Source organism: Somniosus microcephalus, chromosome 5 (genome assembly GCF_052327205.1).
Source record: "Somniosus microcephalus isolate GS21.2 chromosome 5, FLI_Smic_1.0, whole genome shotgun sequence".
NCBI lineage: Eukaryota > Metazoa > Chordata > Chondrichthyes > Squaliformes > Somniosidae > Somniosus > Somniosus microcephalus.
The window spans coordinates 83,532,502-83,550,904 of record NC_140991.1 but is presented as its reverse complement, the minus strand read 5'-3'; the positions used below and the strand labels follow the sequence as shown (position 1 = coordinate 83,550,904).

The 18,403-nt window shown below is 46.5% G+C and overlaps 1 protein-coding gene across 1 annotated transcript in view; it reads left to right on the top strand.

Annotated features, from left to right (window-relative positions):
• Positions 1 to 18,403, top strand: part of itga8 (integrin, alpha 8) — a 291,754-nt gene that overhangs the window by 98,052 nt on the left and 175,299 nt on the right. The window contains exons 14-15 of the mRNA XM_085987920.1: positions 16,754 to 16,799; positions 17,700 to 17,807. Of these exons, the coding sequence (XP_085844046.1) occupies positions 16,754 to 16,799; positions 17,700 to 17,807 (154 nt within the window). The remainder of the gene's footprint in view (positions 1 to 16,753; positions 16,800 to 17,699; positions 17,808 to 18,403) is intronic.

Below are 18,403 nucleotides of genomic sequence, written 5' to 3'. Positions count from 1 at the left end.
ACTTCCCTATAGTAATTGAGTACATTACTCAAATTAGATGCATTGTCTTCTTCCTATTCCTCCCCCTTTCCCTCCTCGCTGTAAAAATCCCACTTAACAGGAATAATCCTGTTACACCAAGTGCCTTAGGGGGTTTTGCTTAATTGTTTTAGTCTCTTATTAGCAGATTTCCATGACATTGTAACTGAATAACAGATGCAAGAACCAGACATGGCTCTGTGGAATTAAATTAGCCAAATCTAATCCTGCTAAAAAGAGATTTGAAAGACTGATCCTGTTAAATAGATTGTCATCTGTTACATAAAAGAATTGTGTTTCTGTTTTATAACTAGGTATCACTCCAAAAATAATGGGAAACAGGAATCCTTTTATACTTAAAGCCAGAATCTGCCTTCTGGAAATCACAATACTTTGCACCCCTTTAGCCTCAAGTTCACAACAAATCTTAACATTCAGTTTTCAGACCATAAGATTATAAAACAGATGCTGAATTCAAATATCAAAGTCGCACTCCGTTTAAGCATTAATTAGTGATGAAATAATTTTGTTTGAAAAAAATTTAAATTGTTGCAAATAGTTTCCATAAAACAGGACTTACATAAAAAGTATATATTATAGGTGGGTTCTCATTGGCTAAATAGATAAATGTACTGCATAGTAAGATACTGGACCATATAAATGAGGACATTTTCAAGTTTGATCCTGTATGGATCTGAGCAATCCAACTTCTGCCCATCCTGCAGCACTACAAAGTGGCAGAAGGTGGGTAGTGGTGTTCACAATTTACATTAATGATTTAAACTTTGGAATCAAAAACACAATTTCTAAATTTGCAGATGACACCAAATTGGGGGGGGGGGGGAGGATATAGTCAATAATGAGGAGGACTGCAACAAATTACAGGAGGACATTAATAAACTTGCAGAATGGGCATATAATTGGCAAATGAAGTTCAACACAGATAAATGTGAGGTATTACATTATGGTAGGAAGAATAGGGAGGTCACTTGTTACTTGGAGGGTGCGAGTCTAGATGGGGTAGAGGAACAAAGGGATCTAGAAGTACAAATACACAAATCACTAAAAGTTGCGACATAGGTTAGCAAGGCCATTAAAAATGCAAACCAAGCACTAGGGTTTATTTCTAGAGGATAGAATTGAAAAGTAGGGAAGTTATGCTAAACCTGTATCGAACCTTGGTTAGACCACACTTGGAGTACTGTGTACAGTTCTGGTCACCATATTATAAAAAGGATATAGAGACACTGGAGATGCTGCAGAGAAGATTTACAAGGATGATACCAAAAATGCAAGGGTATACATATCAGGAAAGGATGAACAGGCTGGGTCTCTTTTCTCTTGAAAAAAGAAGGCTGAGGGGTGACCTAGTAGAGGTCTATAAAATTATGAAAGGTTTTAATAGAGTGGATACAGAGAGAATGATTCCACTTGTGGGGAAGAACATAACTAGAGGCCATCAATATAAGATAGTCACCAAAAAATCCAATAGGGAATTCAGAAGAAACTTCTTCACCCAAAGAGTGGTGAGAATAGACATAGAAACACAGAAGATAGGAGCAGGAGTAGCCCATTCGGCCCCTCGAGCCTGCTCCGCCATTCAATGCGATCATGGCTGATCATCCAAATTCAGTACCCTGTCCCTGCTTTCTCCCCATATCCCTTGATCCTTTTAGCCTTAAGAAATATATCCAACTCCTTCTTGAATATATTTAATGAATTGGCCTCAACTGCCTTCTGTGGTAGAGAATTCCACAGGTTCACCACTCTCTGGGTGAAGAAATTCCTCCTCATTTCTGTCCTAAATGGCTTACCCCTTATCCTTAGGCTGTGACCCCTGGTTCTGGACTCCCCGACCATCAGGAACATCCTTCCTGCATCTAGTCTGTCCAGTCCTGTCAAAATGTTATAAGTTTCGATGAGATCCCCTCTCATTCTTCTAAACTCCAGCGAGTATAAGCCCAATCGACCCAATCTCTCCTCATACGTCATTCCTGCCATCCCAGGTATCAGCCTGGTGAATCTTCGCTGAACTCCTTCCATGGCAAGAACATCCTTCCTCAGATAAGGCGACCAAAACTGCACACAATACTCAAGATGTGGTCTCACCAAGTCCCTGTACAACTGCAGCAAAACATCCTTGTTCCTGTGCTCAAACCCTCTCGCTACGAAGGCCAACATACCATTTGCCTTCTTAACCGCCTGCTGCACCTGCATGCTTACCTTCAGCGACTGGTGCACAAGGACACCCAGGTCCCATTGCACCTCCCCTTCTCCCAATCTATTGCCGTTCAGATAATAATCTGCCTTCCTGTTTTTGACACCAAAGTGGATAACCTCGCATTTATCCACGTTATATTGCATCTGCCATGCTTCTGCCCAATCACCCAACCTGTCCAAATCATCCTGGAGTTTCTCGGCATCCTCCTCACAGCACACACGCCCACCCAGCTTTGTGTCATCTGCAAACTTGGAGATATTGCATCTAGTTCCCTTGTCTAGATCATTAATATATATTGTGAATAGCTGGGGTCCAAGGACCGATCCCTGCGGTACCCCACTAGTCACTGCCTGCCACTCGGAAAAAGACCTGTTTATTCCAACTCTTTGCTTTCTGTCTGCCAACCAGTTCTCTATCCAAGTCAATACCTTGCCCCCAATCCCATGTGCCTTAACTTTACACGCTAATCTCTTATGCGGGACCTTATCGAAAGCCTTTTGAAAGTCCAAATACACCACATCCACTGGTTCTCCCTTATCTATTTTACCAGTTACATCCTCAAAAAATTCCAGTAGATTAGTCAAGCACGATTTACCTTTTGTAAATCCATGTTGACTTTGTCCGATCCTGTCACTGTTTTCCAAGTGCTCTGCTATTACATCTTTTATAATGGACTCTAGCATTTTCCCCACTACCAATGTCAGGCTTACCGGTCTGTAATTCCCCATTTTCTCTCTACCACGAATGTGGGACTTGCTACCACAGGGAGTGGTCGTCGCATTTAAGGGGAGGCTGGGCAAACATATGAGGGAGAGACGGGAATAGAGGGTTATGCTCATAGATTTAGATGAGGAAAGACGGGAGGAGGCTCGAGTGGAGCATAAACACTGGCATGGACTGGTTGGGCCGAATGGCCTGTTTCTGTACCATATATCCTATGCAGTTTGTTGTGGCACAATACAGTAAGATACTGGACCATATAAATGAGGAAATTTTCAAGTTTGATCCTGTATGGATCTGAGCAATCCAACTTCTGGCCATCCTACAGCACTAAAAAGGCCCTAACCAAAGCCATGGTATGGAAAGTGGTCCACGTTGTCCAAGGCCTTGTCATGGATTTTGATAATCGGGGGGCAGTACTGTGTGGTGGGGGCAGGTTGGTCGAGGACCTTTGTCTTACGGATGTTTAGTGCTCTCGTACGCTTCAGTGAAGATGTTAACGATGGTTTGGAGATCGACCTCCGTGTGTGCGCATACTGTAATTCGACGACAGAGGAAGGGACGACCTTGGATCTGGACTGGAGGCGATGGAGGTTGAACAGTTTCCTGTTTGTTCTGTAGATTAGTTCCACTCCAGCGGGGAGCTTACTGAGGGTGAGATGGAGCATTGTCGCAAGGAAGATCGAGAAGAGCGTTGGTGCGATGACACAGCCTTGCTTGACTCCGGTCCGTACATGAATTGGGTCTGTGGTGGAACCATTGGTCAGGATCACAGCTTGCATGTCGTCGTGAAGCAGGTGGAGGATGGTGACAAACTTTTGAGGGCAGCCGAATTTGAGGAGGACACTTCTTAATCCCTCACGGTTGACAGTGTCAAAGGCCTTTGTGAGGTCAAAGAAGGCCATGTACAGCAGTTGGTGCTGTTCCCTGCATTTATCTTGTAATTGGCGCACGGTGACGATCATGTCCATTGTGCCCCTTAGTGGGCGGAATCCGCATTGCGACTGTGGGAGGAGCTCTTCAGCCACTGGGAGAAGGCAATTGAGGAGGATTCTTGTGATGACTTTCCCTGTGGCAGTCAGCAGGGAAATTATCCAATGACTCTCTTCTGTTGTCCAGCTCCATGGGACTGCCATCACAGTTCCACTGTTACCTGTCTGGCTAATGATACTCAGAGCATCTCAAGCAATGGCTTCTCTTTGCATCTTGACAGCTATCCTTGGCCTCCTGTTACAACAACATCTTTATATAGGGCCTTTAACATAGTAAAGCGTCCCAAGGTGCTTCACAGGAGCGTTATCAAATTTGCCACATGAGATATTAGGACAGGTGACCAAAGGGATAGATTGTGAGGCGCATCTTAAAGGAGGGGAGAGAGGTGGAGAGGTTTAGGGAAGGAATTTCGGAGCTTAGGTCTCGGCAGCTAAAGATATGGCAATGGAAGAGCGATTAAAACCGGGGATCTGCAGGAGGCCAGAATTGGAGGAATGCAGAGATCTCGGATTGTAGTAGGGCTGGAGGAGGTTACAGAGGTAGGGAAGGGCGAGTCCAGAGAGAGATTTGAAAACAAGGATGAGAATTTTAAAATTGAGGTGTTGCTGGACCGGGAGTCAATGTAGTCAATGGAGTCAGTGAGCACAGGGTTAATGAGTGAACGGGACTTGGTGCGAGTTAGGAAATGGGCAGCAGAGTTTTGGATGAGCTCAAGTTTACAGAAAGAAAGTTTGAAGAAAGTCTTGCATTTATTTAGCACCTTTCATGACCACCAGACTTCTCAAAGCGCTTTACAGCCAATGAAGTATTTTTGGAGTGTAGTCACTGTTGTAATGTGGGAAACAGAGGGTGCAAGGTGGGAGGCTGGCTGGGAGAATATTGGAATAGTTGCATCTGGAGGTAACAAAGGCATGGATGAGATATTCAGCAGCGGATGAGCTGAGGCAGGGGCAGAGACAAGCGATTTTATGGAGGTGGAAGTAGACGGTCTTGGTGATGGGGTAGAAATGTGGTTGGAAGTTCATCTCGGTCAAATAGGCAGCCAAGGTTGCAAACGGTCTGGTTCAGCCACAGACAGGGATAGAGCTTTTTGTTTTTTAAAAAATTATTTGTTTTATGGGATCAGGGCGTCGCTGGCAATGCCAGCATTTATTGCCCATCCCTAGTTGCCCTTGAGAAGGTGGTGGTGAGCCGCCGCCTTGAACCGCTGCAGTCCGTGTGGTGAAGGTACTCCCACAGTGCTGTTGGGTAGGGAGTTCCAGGATTTTGACCCAGCGACGATGAAGGATTGGTGATATGCTTCTAAGTCAGGATGGTGTGTGACTTGGAGGGGAACATGGAGGTGGTGGTGTTCCCATGCATCTGCTGCCCTTGTCCTTCTAGGTGGAAGAGGTCGCGGGTTTGGGAGGTGCTACCGAAGAAGCCTTGACGAGTTGCTGCAGTGCATCTTGTAGAGGGTACACACTGCAGCCACGCTACGCCAGTGGTGGAGGGAGTGAATGTTTAAGGTGGTGGATGGGGTGCCAATCAAGCGGGCTGCTTTGTCCTGGATGGTGTCAAGCTTCTTGAGTGTTGCTGGAGCTGCACTCATCCAGGCAAGTGGAGAGTATTCCATCACACCTTACTTGTGCCTTGTAGATGGTGGAAAGGCTTTGGGGAGTCAGGAGGTGAGACACTCGCCACAGAATACCTAGCCTCTGACCTGCTCTTGTTGCCACAGTATTTATGTGGCTGGTCCAGTTAAGTTTCTGGTTAATGGTGACACCCAAGATGCTGATAGTGTGGGATTCGGCGATGGTAATGCCATTGAATGTCAAGGGGAGGTGGTTAGACTTTTGCTTGTTGGAGATAGTCATTGCCTGGCACTTCTGTGGCGTGAATGTTACCTGCCATTTATCAGCCCAAGGCTGAACGTCGTCCAGGTCTTGTTGCATGGGGGCATGGACTGCTTCATTATCTGAGGAGTTGTGAATGGCGTTGAACACTGTGCAGTCATCAGCAAACATCCCCATTTCTGACCTTATGTTGGAGGGAAGGTCATTGATGAAGCAGCTGAAGATGGTTGGGCCTAGGACACTGCCCTGAGGAACTCCTGCAGCGATGTTCTGGGGCTGTGATAATTGACCTTCAACCACTACAACCATCTTCCTTTGTGCTAGGTATGACTCCAGCCAGTGGAGCATTTTCCCCCTGATTCCCATTGACTTCAGTTTTATTAGGGCTCCTTGATGCCAGACTCGGTCAAATGCTGCCTTGATGTCAAGGGCAGTCACTCTCACCTCATCTCTGGAATTCAGCTCCTTTGTCCATGTTTGGACCAAGGCTGTAATGAGGTCGGGAGCCGAGTGGTCTTGGCGGAACCCAAACTGGACATCAGTGAGCAGGTTATTGGTGAGTAAGTGCCCCTTGATAGCACTGTTGATGGCACCTTCCATCACTTTGCTGATGATTGAGAGTAGACTGATGGGGCGGTAATTGACCGGGTTGGATTTGTCCTGCTTTTTGTGGACAGGACATACCTGGGCTGTTTTCCACATTGTCAGATAGATGCCAGTGTTGTAGCTGTACTGGAACAGCTTGGCTAGAGGCGCGGCTAGTTCTGGAGCACAAGTCTTCAGCACGATAGCCGGGAAGTTGTCAGGGCCCATAGCCTTTGCTGTGCGCTGAGCCATTTCTTGATATCACGTGGAGTGAATCGAATTGGCTGAAGACTGGCTTCTGTGATGGTGGGGACCTCGGGAGTAGGCCGATATGGATCATCCACTCAGCACTTCTGGCTGAAGTAGGTTGCAAACGCTTCAGCCTTGTCTTTTGCACTCACGTGCTGGGCTCCACCACCATTGAGGATGGAGATATTCTTGGAGCCTCCTCCTCCCGTTAGTTGTTTAATGGTCCACCACCATTCTGATCCGTTGATTGTGGGATTGCTTAGCTCTGTCTATAGCATGCTGCTTCCGCTTTTTAGCATGCATGTAGTCCTGTGTTGCAGCTTCCCCAGGTTGGCACCTCATTTTTAGGTACGCCTGGTGCTGCTCCTGGCATGCTCTTCTACACTTGTTGAACCAGGGTTGGTCCCCTGGCTTGGTGGTAATGGTTGAGTAAGGGATATGCCGGGCCATGAGGTTACAGATTGTGGTTGGTTGCTAGAGAACGGAGTTTGTAGCGGGGACTGAAGACAATGGCTCAGTCTTCCCAATATTTAGTTGGAGGAAATTTCTGCTTTTCCAGTACAGGATGTAGAAGAAGCAGTGTGACAAATCAGAGACAGCGGAGGGGTCGAGAGAGGTGATGGTGAAGTAGAGCTGGATGTCGTCAGTGTACGCGTGGAATCTTACGTTGTGTTTTCAGATTATGTCACCAAGGGGCAGCAGGTAGATGAGAAATAGGAGGGGACCAAGGATACATCCTTGGGGGACTCCAGAGGTAACAGTGTGGGAGCGGGAAGAGAAGCCAATGCAGGAGATTCTCTGGCAACGACTGGATAGATAGGAATGGAACCAGGCGAGGGCTGTCCCACCCAACTCGATGACGGAGAAGAGGCATTGTAGGAGGCTGGTGTGGTCAACCGTCCGTGCCACAGGCTGCAGACTGGTTGAGAATGACGAGAGGTAGTTACCATGGCCACAGTCATGTAGGATGTCACTTTGACTTAGATAAGACTTAGGACCATGTACAGCAGGCACCTCAAAGCACTGGAGAGGTACCACCAACGCTGCCTCCGCGAGATCCTGCAAATCCATTGGTAGGATAGGCACACCAACGTCCGTGTTCTTGCTCAGGCCAACATCCCCAGCTAAAAGCTCTGACCACGCTCAATCAGCTCCGATGGACGGGTCACATTGGCCGCATGCCCGATAAGAGACTCCCAAAACAAGCGCTCTGTTTGGAGCTCCTGCACGGCAAGAGAGCTCCAGGTGGGCAGAGGAAATGCTTCAAGGACACCCTCAAAACCTCCTTGAAAAAGTGTAACATCCCCACTGACACCTGGGAATCCCTGGGCCAAGACCGCACAAAGTGGAGGAGAAGCATCCAGGAAGGCGCCGAACACCTCGAGTCTCTTCGCCAGGAGCAAGCGGAAGCCAAGCGCAGGCAGCGCAAGGAGCGCACGTCAACCCAAGCACCCCACCCACCCGCCCCTTCAACCACTGTCTACCCCACCTGTGACAGAGACTGTAGGTCCCACATTGGACTCATCAGTCACCTGCGAACTCATTTTTAATGTGGAAGCAAGTCATCCTCAGTTCCGAGGGACTGCCTAAGAAGAAGAAGATAAGTGCCATTTCAGTGTTGTGTACATAGAAATACAAAACGGAAACAGGCTATTTGGCCCAAACTGTCAATGTTGATGTTTACCCTCCACGTGAGCAAACAGTTCTAATCACATTTACCTGTTCCTATATTCCTTCAACCACTTTTCCTTCATCCACCAATCAAACCTAATCTTGAATGTTGACTTAGTTTCTGCCTCAAACACTAACTCTGGACGTGTATTCCACAGCCTCACAACTCTCTGTTTATAGAAGTTTCTCTTACTCTCTGTTCTAAGGACGCGAAATTTGGTTATGCCCCATTTGGGGGCGGTACCCGAGTTAAGGCCGGACATTTAGCGCCCGGGGCGGAAGTACCGCCCCAGCCACTAAGTTTGGCTTACCACCCCGCACAGGAAGTGGAGCGCAATCTTGGGCGCTCCACTTCCTGGTGGGGCGGTAACCAAGGTGATGTCAGGGCGCAATCGGCAGCACTGCATGTTTCAACGCCCCTCCTATTCAGTTAAAGGGGAGGGTTGTTGCACACTCTGCAGGGTCTCCGATGGACCAGTCTAGGCCACCAGGGCGGCGTGGTGCCGCAGCCCAGCACCGAGCCGCGGTACCGGGCTGCGTGATGGCAGCCAGGACAACACTGTAGCCCACCACAGAGGGCCGACCTGGAGGTCGGCCAAAAAAAGAAAATGGCGGCACGGGTCACGGCCGCACCTCCCCATTAAATACCACCCCGCGAGCGGAGTTCAGCCCGGTTTGCGACCCGTGAGGCTGGCGCAGGCATCGCCCATGGCAGCCTTGCGGGGCACAGCCGAATTTCTGCCGCGGGGTGGTAAGGGGCCGCAGTGGGGCGCTAAGGGATCACGGTGCTTTTTTCGCGCCCCCCCCCCCCCAGGCGATAAGCACTTTGCGCCCTGTTAACGCCCCCGGAGGCACTACCGGCAGGTGCAAAGGAGCTGAATTTCTAGCCCTAAATGTCTTGCATTTAATTTTGTATCTATGCCCCCTTGTTCTTAACCCCTTAACTACTGGAAACAGTGTGGTTCTACTGAAAAAAGACCCAATTTTTAAGTCTTTATTCATATTTGTATTTCCTGATATCAGGTAACATCCCAGTGAATCTGCATTGTACCCCCTTTAATTTCATCTGCTGCCTTTTAGCCCATTCCCGCATCTCATCAATATGTTATTACAGTTTACTTTGGTCTTCTAAGGAATTAGCAAATTTCAGCACCACTCCTTTTAGACCTATAACCAAATCATTGACACACTTAGTGAACGCAAGTGGCTGTGGAACTGAACCCTAGGGACACCATTGACCACTTCCAGCTATTCTGAAAAACTGCTCTTAACTCCTACTCTCTGATTTCTCCCTTCTAACCAATTTTTAATCCAGTTAGTTATCCTTCCCCTAATTCCATACCCCTTAATCCTCTCTAGTAATCTTCTATGTGGTACCTTGTCAAAGGCATTCCTGAAGTCCATGTGCATTACATCCAATGCATTTACCTCATATACCATATCTGTTACTTGCTGAAGAAATTCCATGAAGTTTGTCAAGCACGATCGTCTCTTTTGAAATCTGTGCTGGCTACTACAGGAAACTCTTTGGTATCCAGCACCGATGGGACCGGCGTGTTGCCGGTTGATCAAAAATTCCGGATGATGGAGAGGGTTATGTAGTGTATGTACCTTTAAGAGGAGAACTACTTTTACAGCTCCTGTATACTGTAGTACCGGCAGTGACCACACCTGTCTATAAACCCTGAGTAGGGATCTGTACAGTTAGTTCTAGAGATACCCTCATCCAGTAAACACCTGTTGATTGTTCATCTGCAGTCTCCGTCTATTTATTGAAGAACACCATACCTCAAGATTCACGGATTTAACAGTGGCGATGAGGCAGATTCGAACCTACCTGCAACTCTGCATTCCTCCCAGGGATTCGCTCCTGGAGAACAGTGGAAGAAAGTCGAGGCCAGAAGCACGGGCGTCGACCACGAGCAACCGCCCAGTCATCCAGCAGAGATTGAGCATCGCAGGGGAGGCTGTTGAGAGCTGGGCTTGGTTCTCCAGTCACGACGATCCAGCGGAACAGGCTGGCAACAGGTACGGCGCAGACCCTTCCCGGACAGCGGTGGCTGGAGCCGACCGACGGCACAGAAAAGGCCGAGCAGCGTCGACGGGGTAAGAGAGAGGGTAAAGCGCACAGGGCGCAGCCGGGGGTTGAAGACCGAGCGGCGTCGACGGAAAACAAAAAAGAGAGAGCGGGTAAAGCGCAGCTGGGGTTCAGGACCGAGCGGCGTCAACGAGAGAGGCGTGCAGGAAAACGCGCAGAGCGCAGCCAGTGCTCAAAGGCTGAGCAGCGTCCGCGGGGAAGAAAGGAAGCGTGGGAGATGCCATTTGAGCCGCAGCGGAGAAGAAGGGAGAGCACGGGAGACGCCATTTTTGAAGCCGCAGCGGAGAAGAAGGGCGAGCGCAGGAAGAAAGGGAAGCGCGGGAGATGCCATTTTGAGCCAGCGGAGAAGAAGGGAGAGCACGGGAGACGCCATTTTTAGCCAGTCTAACCACACCCAGGGATGCCGAAGAGTGGCAGTGTCACAGCGTTCGACAATGAAGTCGAAGATTGGGCGACATATGTAGAACGCATTGAAGTGTACTGCAAGGCGAATGAAGTGCCAGATGCCAGGAAAGCACTGGTATTGTTGAATTCCATGGGTGCAAAAATGTATGGCTTACTGCGAAACCTAGTAACCCCAGAGAAGCCAGTGGATAAGGATTTTGAAAGCATAGTGGCAATCCTACAGGACCACTTAAACCCCACACCGCTGCTGATAGCAGAAAGATTTAAGTTTCACAAAAGGAACCAGCATAAAGACGAAAGTAATGCTGAGTATTTAACGGAACTGCGCAAGCTATCGAAACACTGCCAGTTTGGAACGGGACTAGCAGATACGTTAAGGGACAAGTTTGTGTGTGGGCTTCAAAGTGAAGGAACCCAGAAACGGCCTCTATCAGAAAAGGATCTTACGCTGGACAAGGCTTTCAGCATGACAGTATCACATGAAGCAGCCGCACGGGGCGCTGCAGAGATACAACGGAGACCACAAGAATATGGAACCAATGAAATGTCATATGGAACAGTGAAGTGCTATCGCTGCGGCAGAACAACACACGACCAGAAGGATTGTTGGTTCAAGGACCAAGTGTGCAGACAGTGTGGAAAAGCAGGACACATAGCAAGAGTCTGCAGGTCGGGAAAGAAAACCAGCAGCAAGAAATCTCCACAGGAGAAATACAAAAAGGTACATAAGGTGACGGAGAGTAGTTCAGACGAACAGAAAAGTGATACAGACTCCGGAAGCAAGGAGCTGGGTTGTCTGAAACTACATAATGTAATCAAAATGGAGGATCACCAAACTATCTGGGTCACGCTCAAGATAGACGGAGTCCAAGTGAAAATGGAATTAGACACAGGATCAGCCCTAACAGTCATAAACCAAAGGGACTACAAGCGGCTATTCTCACATATACCCTTGAGAGATACAGAGATTGTCTTGAAGACGTACACGGGGCAAAAAGTCTACCCCAAAGAAAAATAAGGGTGAACGTGATATACAACGGCAAGGAAACACCAAAAATGGACCTATATGTATTGCCAGATGGAGGACCACCACTACTAGGATGTGAATGGATCCGGAAGATACAGTTAGATTGGCATTCCATACAAGCACTGACAGTAGAGGCCAAAAAGGATGACGACGTCACACCTGGACGACTGTCAAAAATGCTAACTGACGCACAAGAAGTGTTCCAGGAGGGACTCGGAACACTAAAAGGCATAACTGTGATGATCAAAATAGAGGAAAATGCAAGCCCAAAGTTTTTTAAGGCCAGACCGGTGCCTTATGCGATCCGCCCAGCCGTCGAAGCAGAGCTGGAAGGTTTGGAACATTCAGGAGTACTGTCCAAAGTGGACTGGAGCGAGTGGGCTACACCCATCGTCCTGTAATGAAGAGGTCGTTGAGTAATACGCCTGGGGAACCAAAGAAGGTTCGCATCTGTGGGGACTTTAAGGTGACAGTGAACCCAGTCCTTCACACGGTACAATATCCGCTTCCGCGGATTGAAGATATTTTCGCCTCGCTATCTGGAGGAAAACGCTTCACTAAGATTGATCTGGCCCAGGCGTACCTGCAAATGGAGGTAGAAGAAGCCTCGAAACAATACCTCACGATCAATACTCACAAAGGTCTCTACCAATACAATCGGCTGGTGTTCGGGGTAGCATCAGCTCCGGCTATTTGGCAAAGGGCAATGGATCAAGTCCTGCAAGGGATTCCAGGGACCCAGTGTTATTTGGACGACATCCTGGTCACGGGCGAAAATGACAGTGATCACCTCGCCAACCTGGAGCAGGTGCTCACTAGATTGAAGGAATATGGGCTCCAAGCTAATCGCCACAAATGCGAGATTTTCCAGAAGCAGATCTCGTATTGTGGCCACGTTATTGATGAAGAGGGGTTACATAAGTCCCCTGAAAAGATTGAGGCAGTAGTCAAGGCTCCAGCACTGGAAAATGTGTCACAACTGAGGTTGTTCCTCGGGCTGGTGAACTACTACCATAAGTTCTTGCCAAATTTGTCTGCAGTATTACACCCACTGAACACCCTACTGCAAACGGGGGTACCATGGAAGTGGAATGACGAATGTAAACGAGCTTTCCAGAAGTGCAAAGAATTGATCACATCAAAAGAGGTGTTGGCTCATTTCAACCCAGCACTACCAATTCGGTTGGCGTGTGATGCATCACCCTATGGTATTGGAGCGGTGCTGTCGCACAAATTCCTGGACGGCTTGGGGAGGCCAGTAGCCTTTGCGTCTCGGTCACTAACCTCAGCCGAGCGCAACTACGCTCAGATTGACGGGGAGGCCCTCAGCCTAGTGTGGGGAGTGAGAAAGTTCAACCACTATCTGCACGGGCAGAAGTTCACCTTGCTGACTGACCACCAACCACTTGTCTCCATCTTTAATCCAAAGAAGGGCGTTCCGGTGATGACTGCGCAACGGCTACAAAGATGGTCCCTTTTTCTAGGGGCGAACCAATATGAAATAGAGTATAAGGGCACGAAACAGCATGGAAACGCTGATGGGCTATCATGCCTGCCACTGCCTACTGCGGAGGAAGTACCAGCAGTGCACCCTGTCGAAATATTTTATTCAACTATAATTGAACGCTTGCCAGTAACTAACGCGGATATAGAGAAGGAGACCCGAAATGATCCGACACTGTCTCGGGTATATGATTTGACGGTGAAGGGATGGCCAACACATGGCGACTCACTGTTGCCAGCATTCTCATCCAGAAGAGAACAGCTGTCAGTATGCCAGGGGACATTGATGTGTGGATCCCGAGTGGTAATTCCACCCAAGTTAAGGGAGAGAGTGCTCAATGAGCTTCACGAAGGCCATCTGGGAGGGGTGAAAATGAAAAGCCTTGCTAGGGCTTGTGTGGTGGCCGGGGATCGATCAACAAATCGAGGACCTAACAAAGAGCTGCTCAGGATGCCAGAAGGTCCAAAATGCACCACCACATGCCCCTCTACACCCATGGGAGTGGCCCTCCTCTCCATGGCAACGGGTGCATATTGATTTTGCTGGTCCATTCATGGACTCAATGTTCTTAATAGCAGTGGATGCGCACTCGAAATGGCCTGAGGTGATCAAAATGTCCTCCACCACTACGGAGAAAACGATTGCAGTCCTACGGACCATATTTGCCAGGAATGGCTTGCCAGAGCAGATTTGCTCTGATAACAGACCACAGTTTGTGTCTGAAGAGTTTCGGAAATTTATGAGAAGGAATGGGGTAAGGCATTACACATCCGCCCTGTAACATCCAGCCACAAATGGATTGGCTGAGAGGTTCGTACAAACCTTTAAAAAGGCAGTAAGGGCCATGTGCGATGACGACATTCCACTGCAGCATAAGGTGGACAATTTCCTGTTAGCCTACAGAAATGCGACACATGCAGCTACCAACCAGACCCCGGCCATAATGTTCTTTAACCGAGGGTTGAGATCTCGTCTGGATTTGCTCAGACCAAATGTACGAAGAAATGTTGAGAATAAGCAATTCCAGCACATCAATGAGAAGCCGACAAGGAGCTTCAATGTAGGACAACCAGTCTTGGCCCGCGACTACCGAACAGAGAAATGGCAACCAGGAACGATATGCACACGGCAGGGGCCACTAATGTACACAGTGGATGTTGGGGAGAACATTGTGAGACGCCATGTCGACCGGATCCTAGCGTCACAGGAACGAGTCAACCCCATGTCTCGCGTACCTGGTGATGAACCCGACATACTGGTAGCACCTACCCCAGAAACAGTAGCATCGGAAGCTGATGAACTAACCGACGACAGGGGGCCAGAATCGCCTCCGCACCAAGAGCAAGACACTCAGGAAAGGCGCTATCCAGAAAGGATCAGGAAGCCGCCCCAAAGACTGAATTTATAAATGGACTATTTCAGTTAATGTGCATGTTAAAAGTGTTAACTGTTAAATGAATGTTATGGTACTGTTAATCTAAAAAGGGGAGAAATTGTAGTGTATGTACCTTTAAGAGGAGAACTACTTTTACAGCTCCTGTATACTGTAGTACCGGCAGTGACCACACCTGTATATAAACCCTGAGTAGGGATCTGTACTGTTAGTTTTTAGAATACCCTCATCCAGTAAACACCTGTTGATTGTTCATCTGCAGTCTCCGTCTATTTATTGAAAAATCCGTGAATCTTGAGGTATGGTGTTCAACAGGTTATCTACCGAGGCTATTTTTAACAAAGAAAAATAAAAAAATCAAGAAATGTGCAGTATACAGTAATTGGGTACTCACCTACAGAATGTTGTGTTAAATGGATGGTGGAAGATTCTTGATTAAGTACAGTACTGCCAGTTGAGGGTATTGCAATACACTGACTACCAGCAGCGTAGGAGATACACAGTACCCCTGTAAAATGGCAGATCAGAAGAGACTACCGGCAGCGTGGGAGTCAGACTCCTGTTACAGGGGTATTGAGGTGTTCGGACTTCCGACAGCACCAAGAAGCCGAGCAGTGGCAGTTTGAAGAACTACCCCCACTGACTAACTCGGCCACCGCGGGAGACTTGGACTCGGCAACATTGCCAGTTATTGAGGTGTTGTTTTCGGAGTGAGAATTTTGCCGGTTAATAGAGAATTCTGGATATTTAGGTGCCGTTCAAACGAGAGTTTCCTGTACTAGCTATTTTCTCTTTATCTAGATACTGTATGTGGTAATTTCATTGTTAATTGAAGACTCTAAACTTTTTCCTACCACAGATATTAAGCTAACTACCTTATAATTACCTGGATTAACTCTATCTCCCTTTGTAAAAATGCATATTACATTGGTCACTCTCTCTAGTCCTCTGGCAGACATCCATACTTAATAGTGCCCTGAAATATTATTTTAAGGGCCTCTGCAATCTCTTCCCCATCTCCTTCAGGATCCTAGGATATATCCCGTCAGGCGCTGTGGCTTTGTCTTCCTTTAGCTTAACTAATTTACAAAAAAAATGTCCTTTTATCCATCATAATATCACTCATCTCGCTCTCAACCACTTCAGGATTCACCTCCTCTCTGACATTCTTTTTAGCAAAGACTGAAGCAAAGTACTTATTAAATATCTCTACCATTTTATGATGTTATCTACAAAAGGACAATCCTCTCCTCTCAGATGTCAAAACTCACTTTTTACAATTCTCTTTATACTAATATATTTATAAAATACTTTCGTGTTCCTTTTGATGTTTTAAAAAAAAATCTTCATACTTCCTCTTAGCTTTCCTTATCACACTTAACCTCCTTTCTCATTATCTCGTATACTCCTTAAGTTTTTCTTTCTTATTATTCTTATAGCATATATAGGCCCTCTTCTTCAATTTTAATTGGGTTCTACAGTCCTGTGTGCTAATTTCTCCTTCCACCTCACCGCAGCTAGCTCACTCATCTTTTTAAAATTTGTCCTAATTCAATCTGGCATTCTAGTTTTGGTACTGACTTTTTCTAGTTGGACCTTAAGCTTAAGAGTGATTTTAACCCTGCCAGCCCGGTGGAACCAGGAGGGTGGGTCGTTAAAATTGCCCGTGGGACTTACCTGCCAAGGTCCCACTGACTTCCTACAGGTTTCCATGTTACCTGCTCTTCTGACCAGCCAGGAAGTTAAAATCTCCCAGGCCTCACAATGTTGAGGTCAGGATGGTTTTCCACCCACCTCGCCATCCCTGCATGACTGCCGCCTGAGTTAATTACTCCCAAAGTGCTCATCCACATTTAGCCCATTTGCCTGATCTACTTGTATTTATTGAAGAAAGCGTAACACAATTTTCAGTTACATTACTGTATCTTTTCATTTTTGAATATAACAATACTACTGAAGGTTGGAAAGTGTATAATTTTGGTGCTAGCCAGTTTTTTAAGGTACCAATACGATTAAAATATTATCTTTTTACAGACTTGATAGTTGGTGCCTTTGGAGCTAGTAAAGTTGCGGTTTATAGGTAAGTGGCTAAAATGAATAAGATTGAGCAGACAACAACAATGAGATCGTTGCTGAATCAGTTTTAATGCTGCGATTGGCTGCCACACTTACTTTTTAAAAACTCAGTCATATCTGAACCCTTCTAATTAGAACATTGATTTAGTACTGTAGCTGTTTCTGCCATGTGACTATGTGTAACAGTTCTGCCATTCCTGGACTGCTGTCGTTCAAGATGGTGACCTCTCTTGCAAAAAATTCCTTTTTTAGCTGGGTCTTGGAGCCTCCTGAGGCAGCAGCACAGCCTCATTTACCTTACAGCACTTCGGGCTGCCATTGGTGGCAACATTGTAAGGTAAATGCAGCATTAGTTTAAGTTCTGTTTTTTTTCTGTTTTTAAACAGTCTATTAGTCACTTTCACTTGCAGAACAGTGAAGAGAATGGCAACAATGAATAAGCATGGCATATGTCAATAATGAACAGGAAAGCATGTTTGTGCCATTTTTCTAAAAAGAGAACTAGTGCTTGTTTCAGCACTCTGCATTATATCATGCCAAAATAATCAATGATGCTGCAAAAACTTGGTTTTATGCACACCTTCTCATTCATTATTGGCTAAGAATTAAACGGTGGAAACCAATTGTGCAAATGGGACAGCATAAGAATTATTAAAAGGTTAGACAAAGGTAAAGGATTCTTCTTGGCATTTTCCCAGGCAGCTATGTTGTTTAAACCTGGAATTGTTGCTTTTTCCGAAAAAGATGTGGAATAATGAACTTTTAAAAGAATAGCTGCAGAGGTATCATTGCCAACTTGCTTGAGTACATCACTGTTGTGGCTATGCATTATAAATAGATTCATTAGCAACCTATCAATGTGTCCTTTGACACAGACTGTAAAACCTTTATTCTTCACATACAGAGCAAGGCCTGTTGTGACTGTGGATGCTCAACTACTCCTGAACCCTTCAATCATAAACCCGGAGAATAAAAGCTGCCAGCTGCTGGGATCAGAGACCTTGGTGTCATGGTAAGGAAGTGATAATGACAGAGGGATGGTATTGCCCTATTGACACTCTAACACCGTACGATTTGCTTTACCATTTGACACTTGACCTGGGGATTTGGCCATTTTATGTAATGTCGAAACTTTAAGGCTACATCAACTTGTTTAAGGTCAGACATGAAATGTTAAATGTCTGAGCAATAAAGCGCTGAGTGTGACCCACTCCAGCACTGAGATTTATAGGTATCCAGTGCAGTAAAACATATATAGTTCTGTTACATGAAACCTGATTATCAAAAACAAATGATAACAACCAGACATTGTAAATAAGATTGAAATGTCTACAGTAAAGCATAGAAAGCATCATTTTCAGAAATTAAAGTCAATGTTTTATTTATTACCCAATTCCATTTTAAAATAGCAACTGATACATTCTGTGTAGGGTGCTCTGGAACACATGAAAATGATTAGTAAAAAATGTGCAATGGCGAGTGCTTTTCTGATCTTCTAAGATAAATTACAGCATCTCTGGGGCCACAGGGACCTTGTGCAGAGAGTCTGTTGATGTGCATTTTGGGATTTGTGGAATGGGCAAAAGGAATTCTGTTGATTGAATGCCA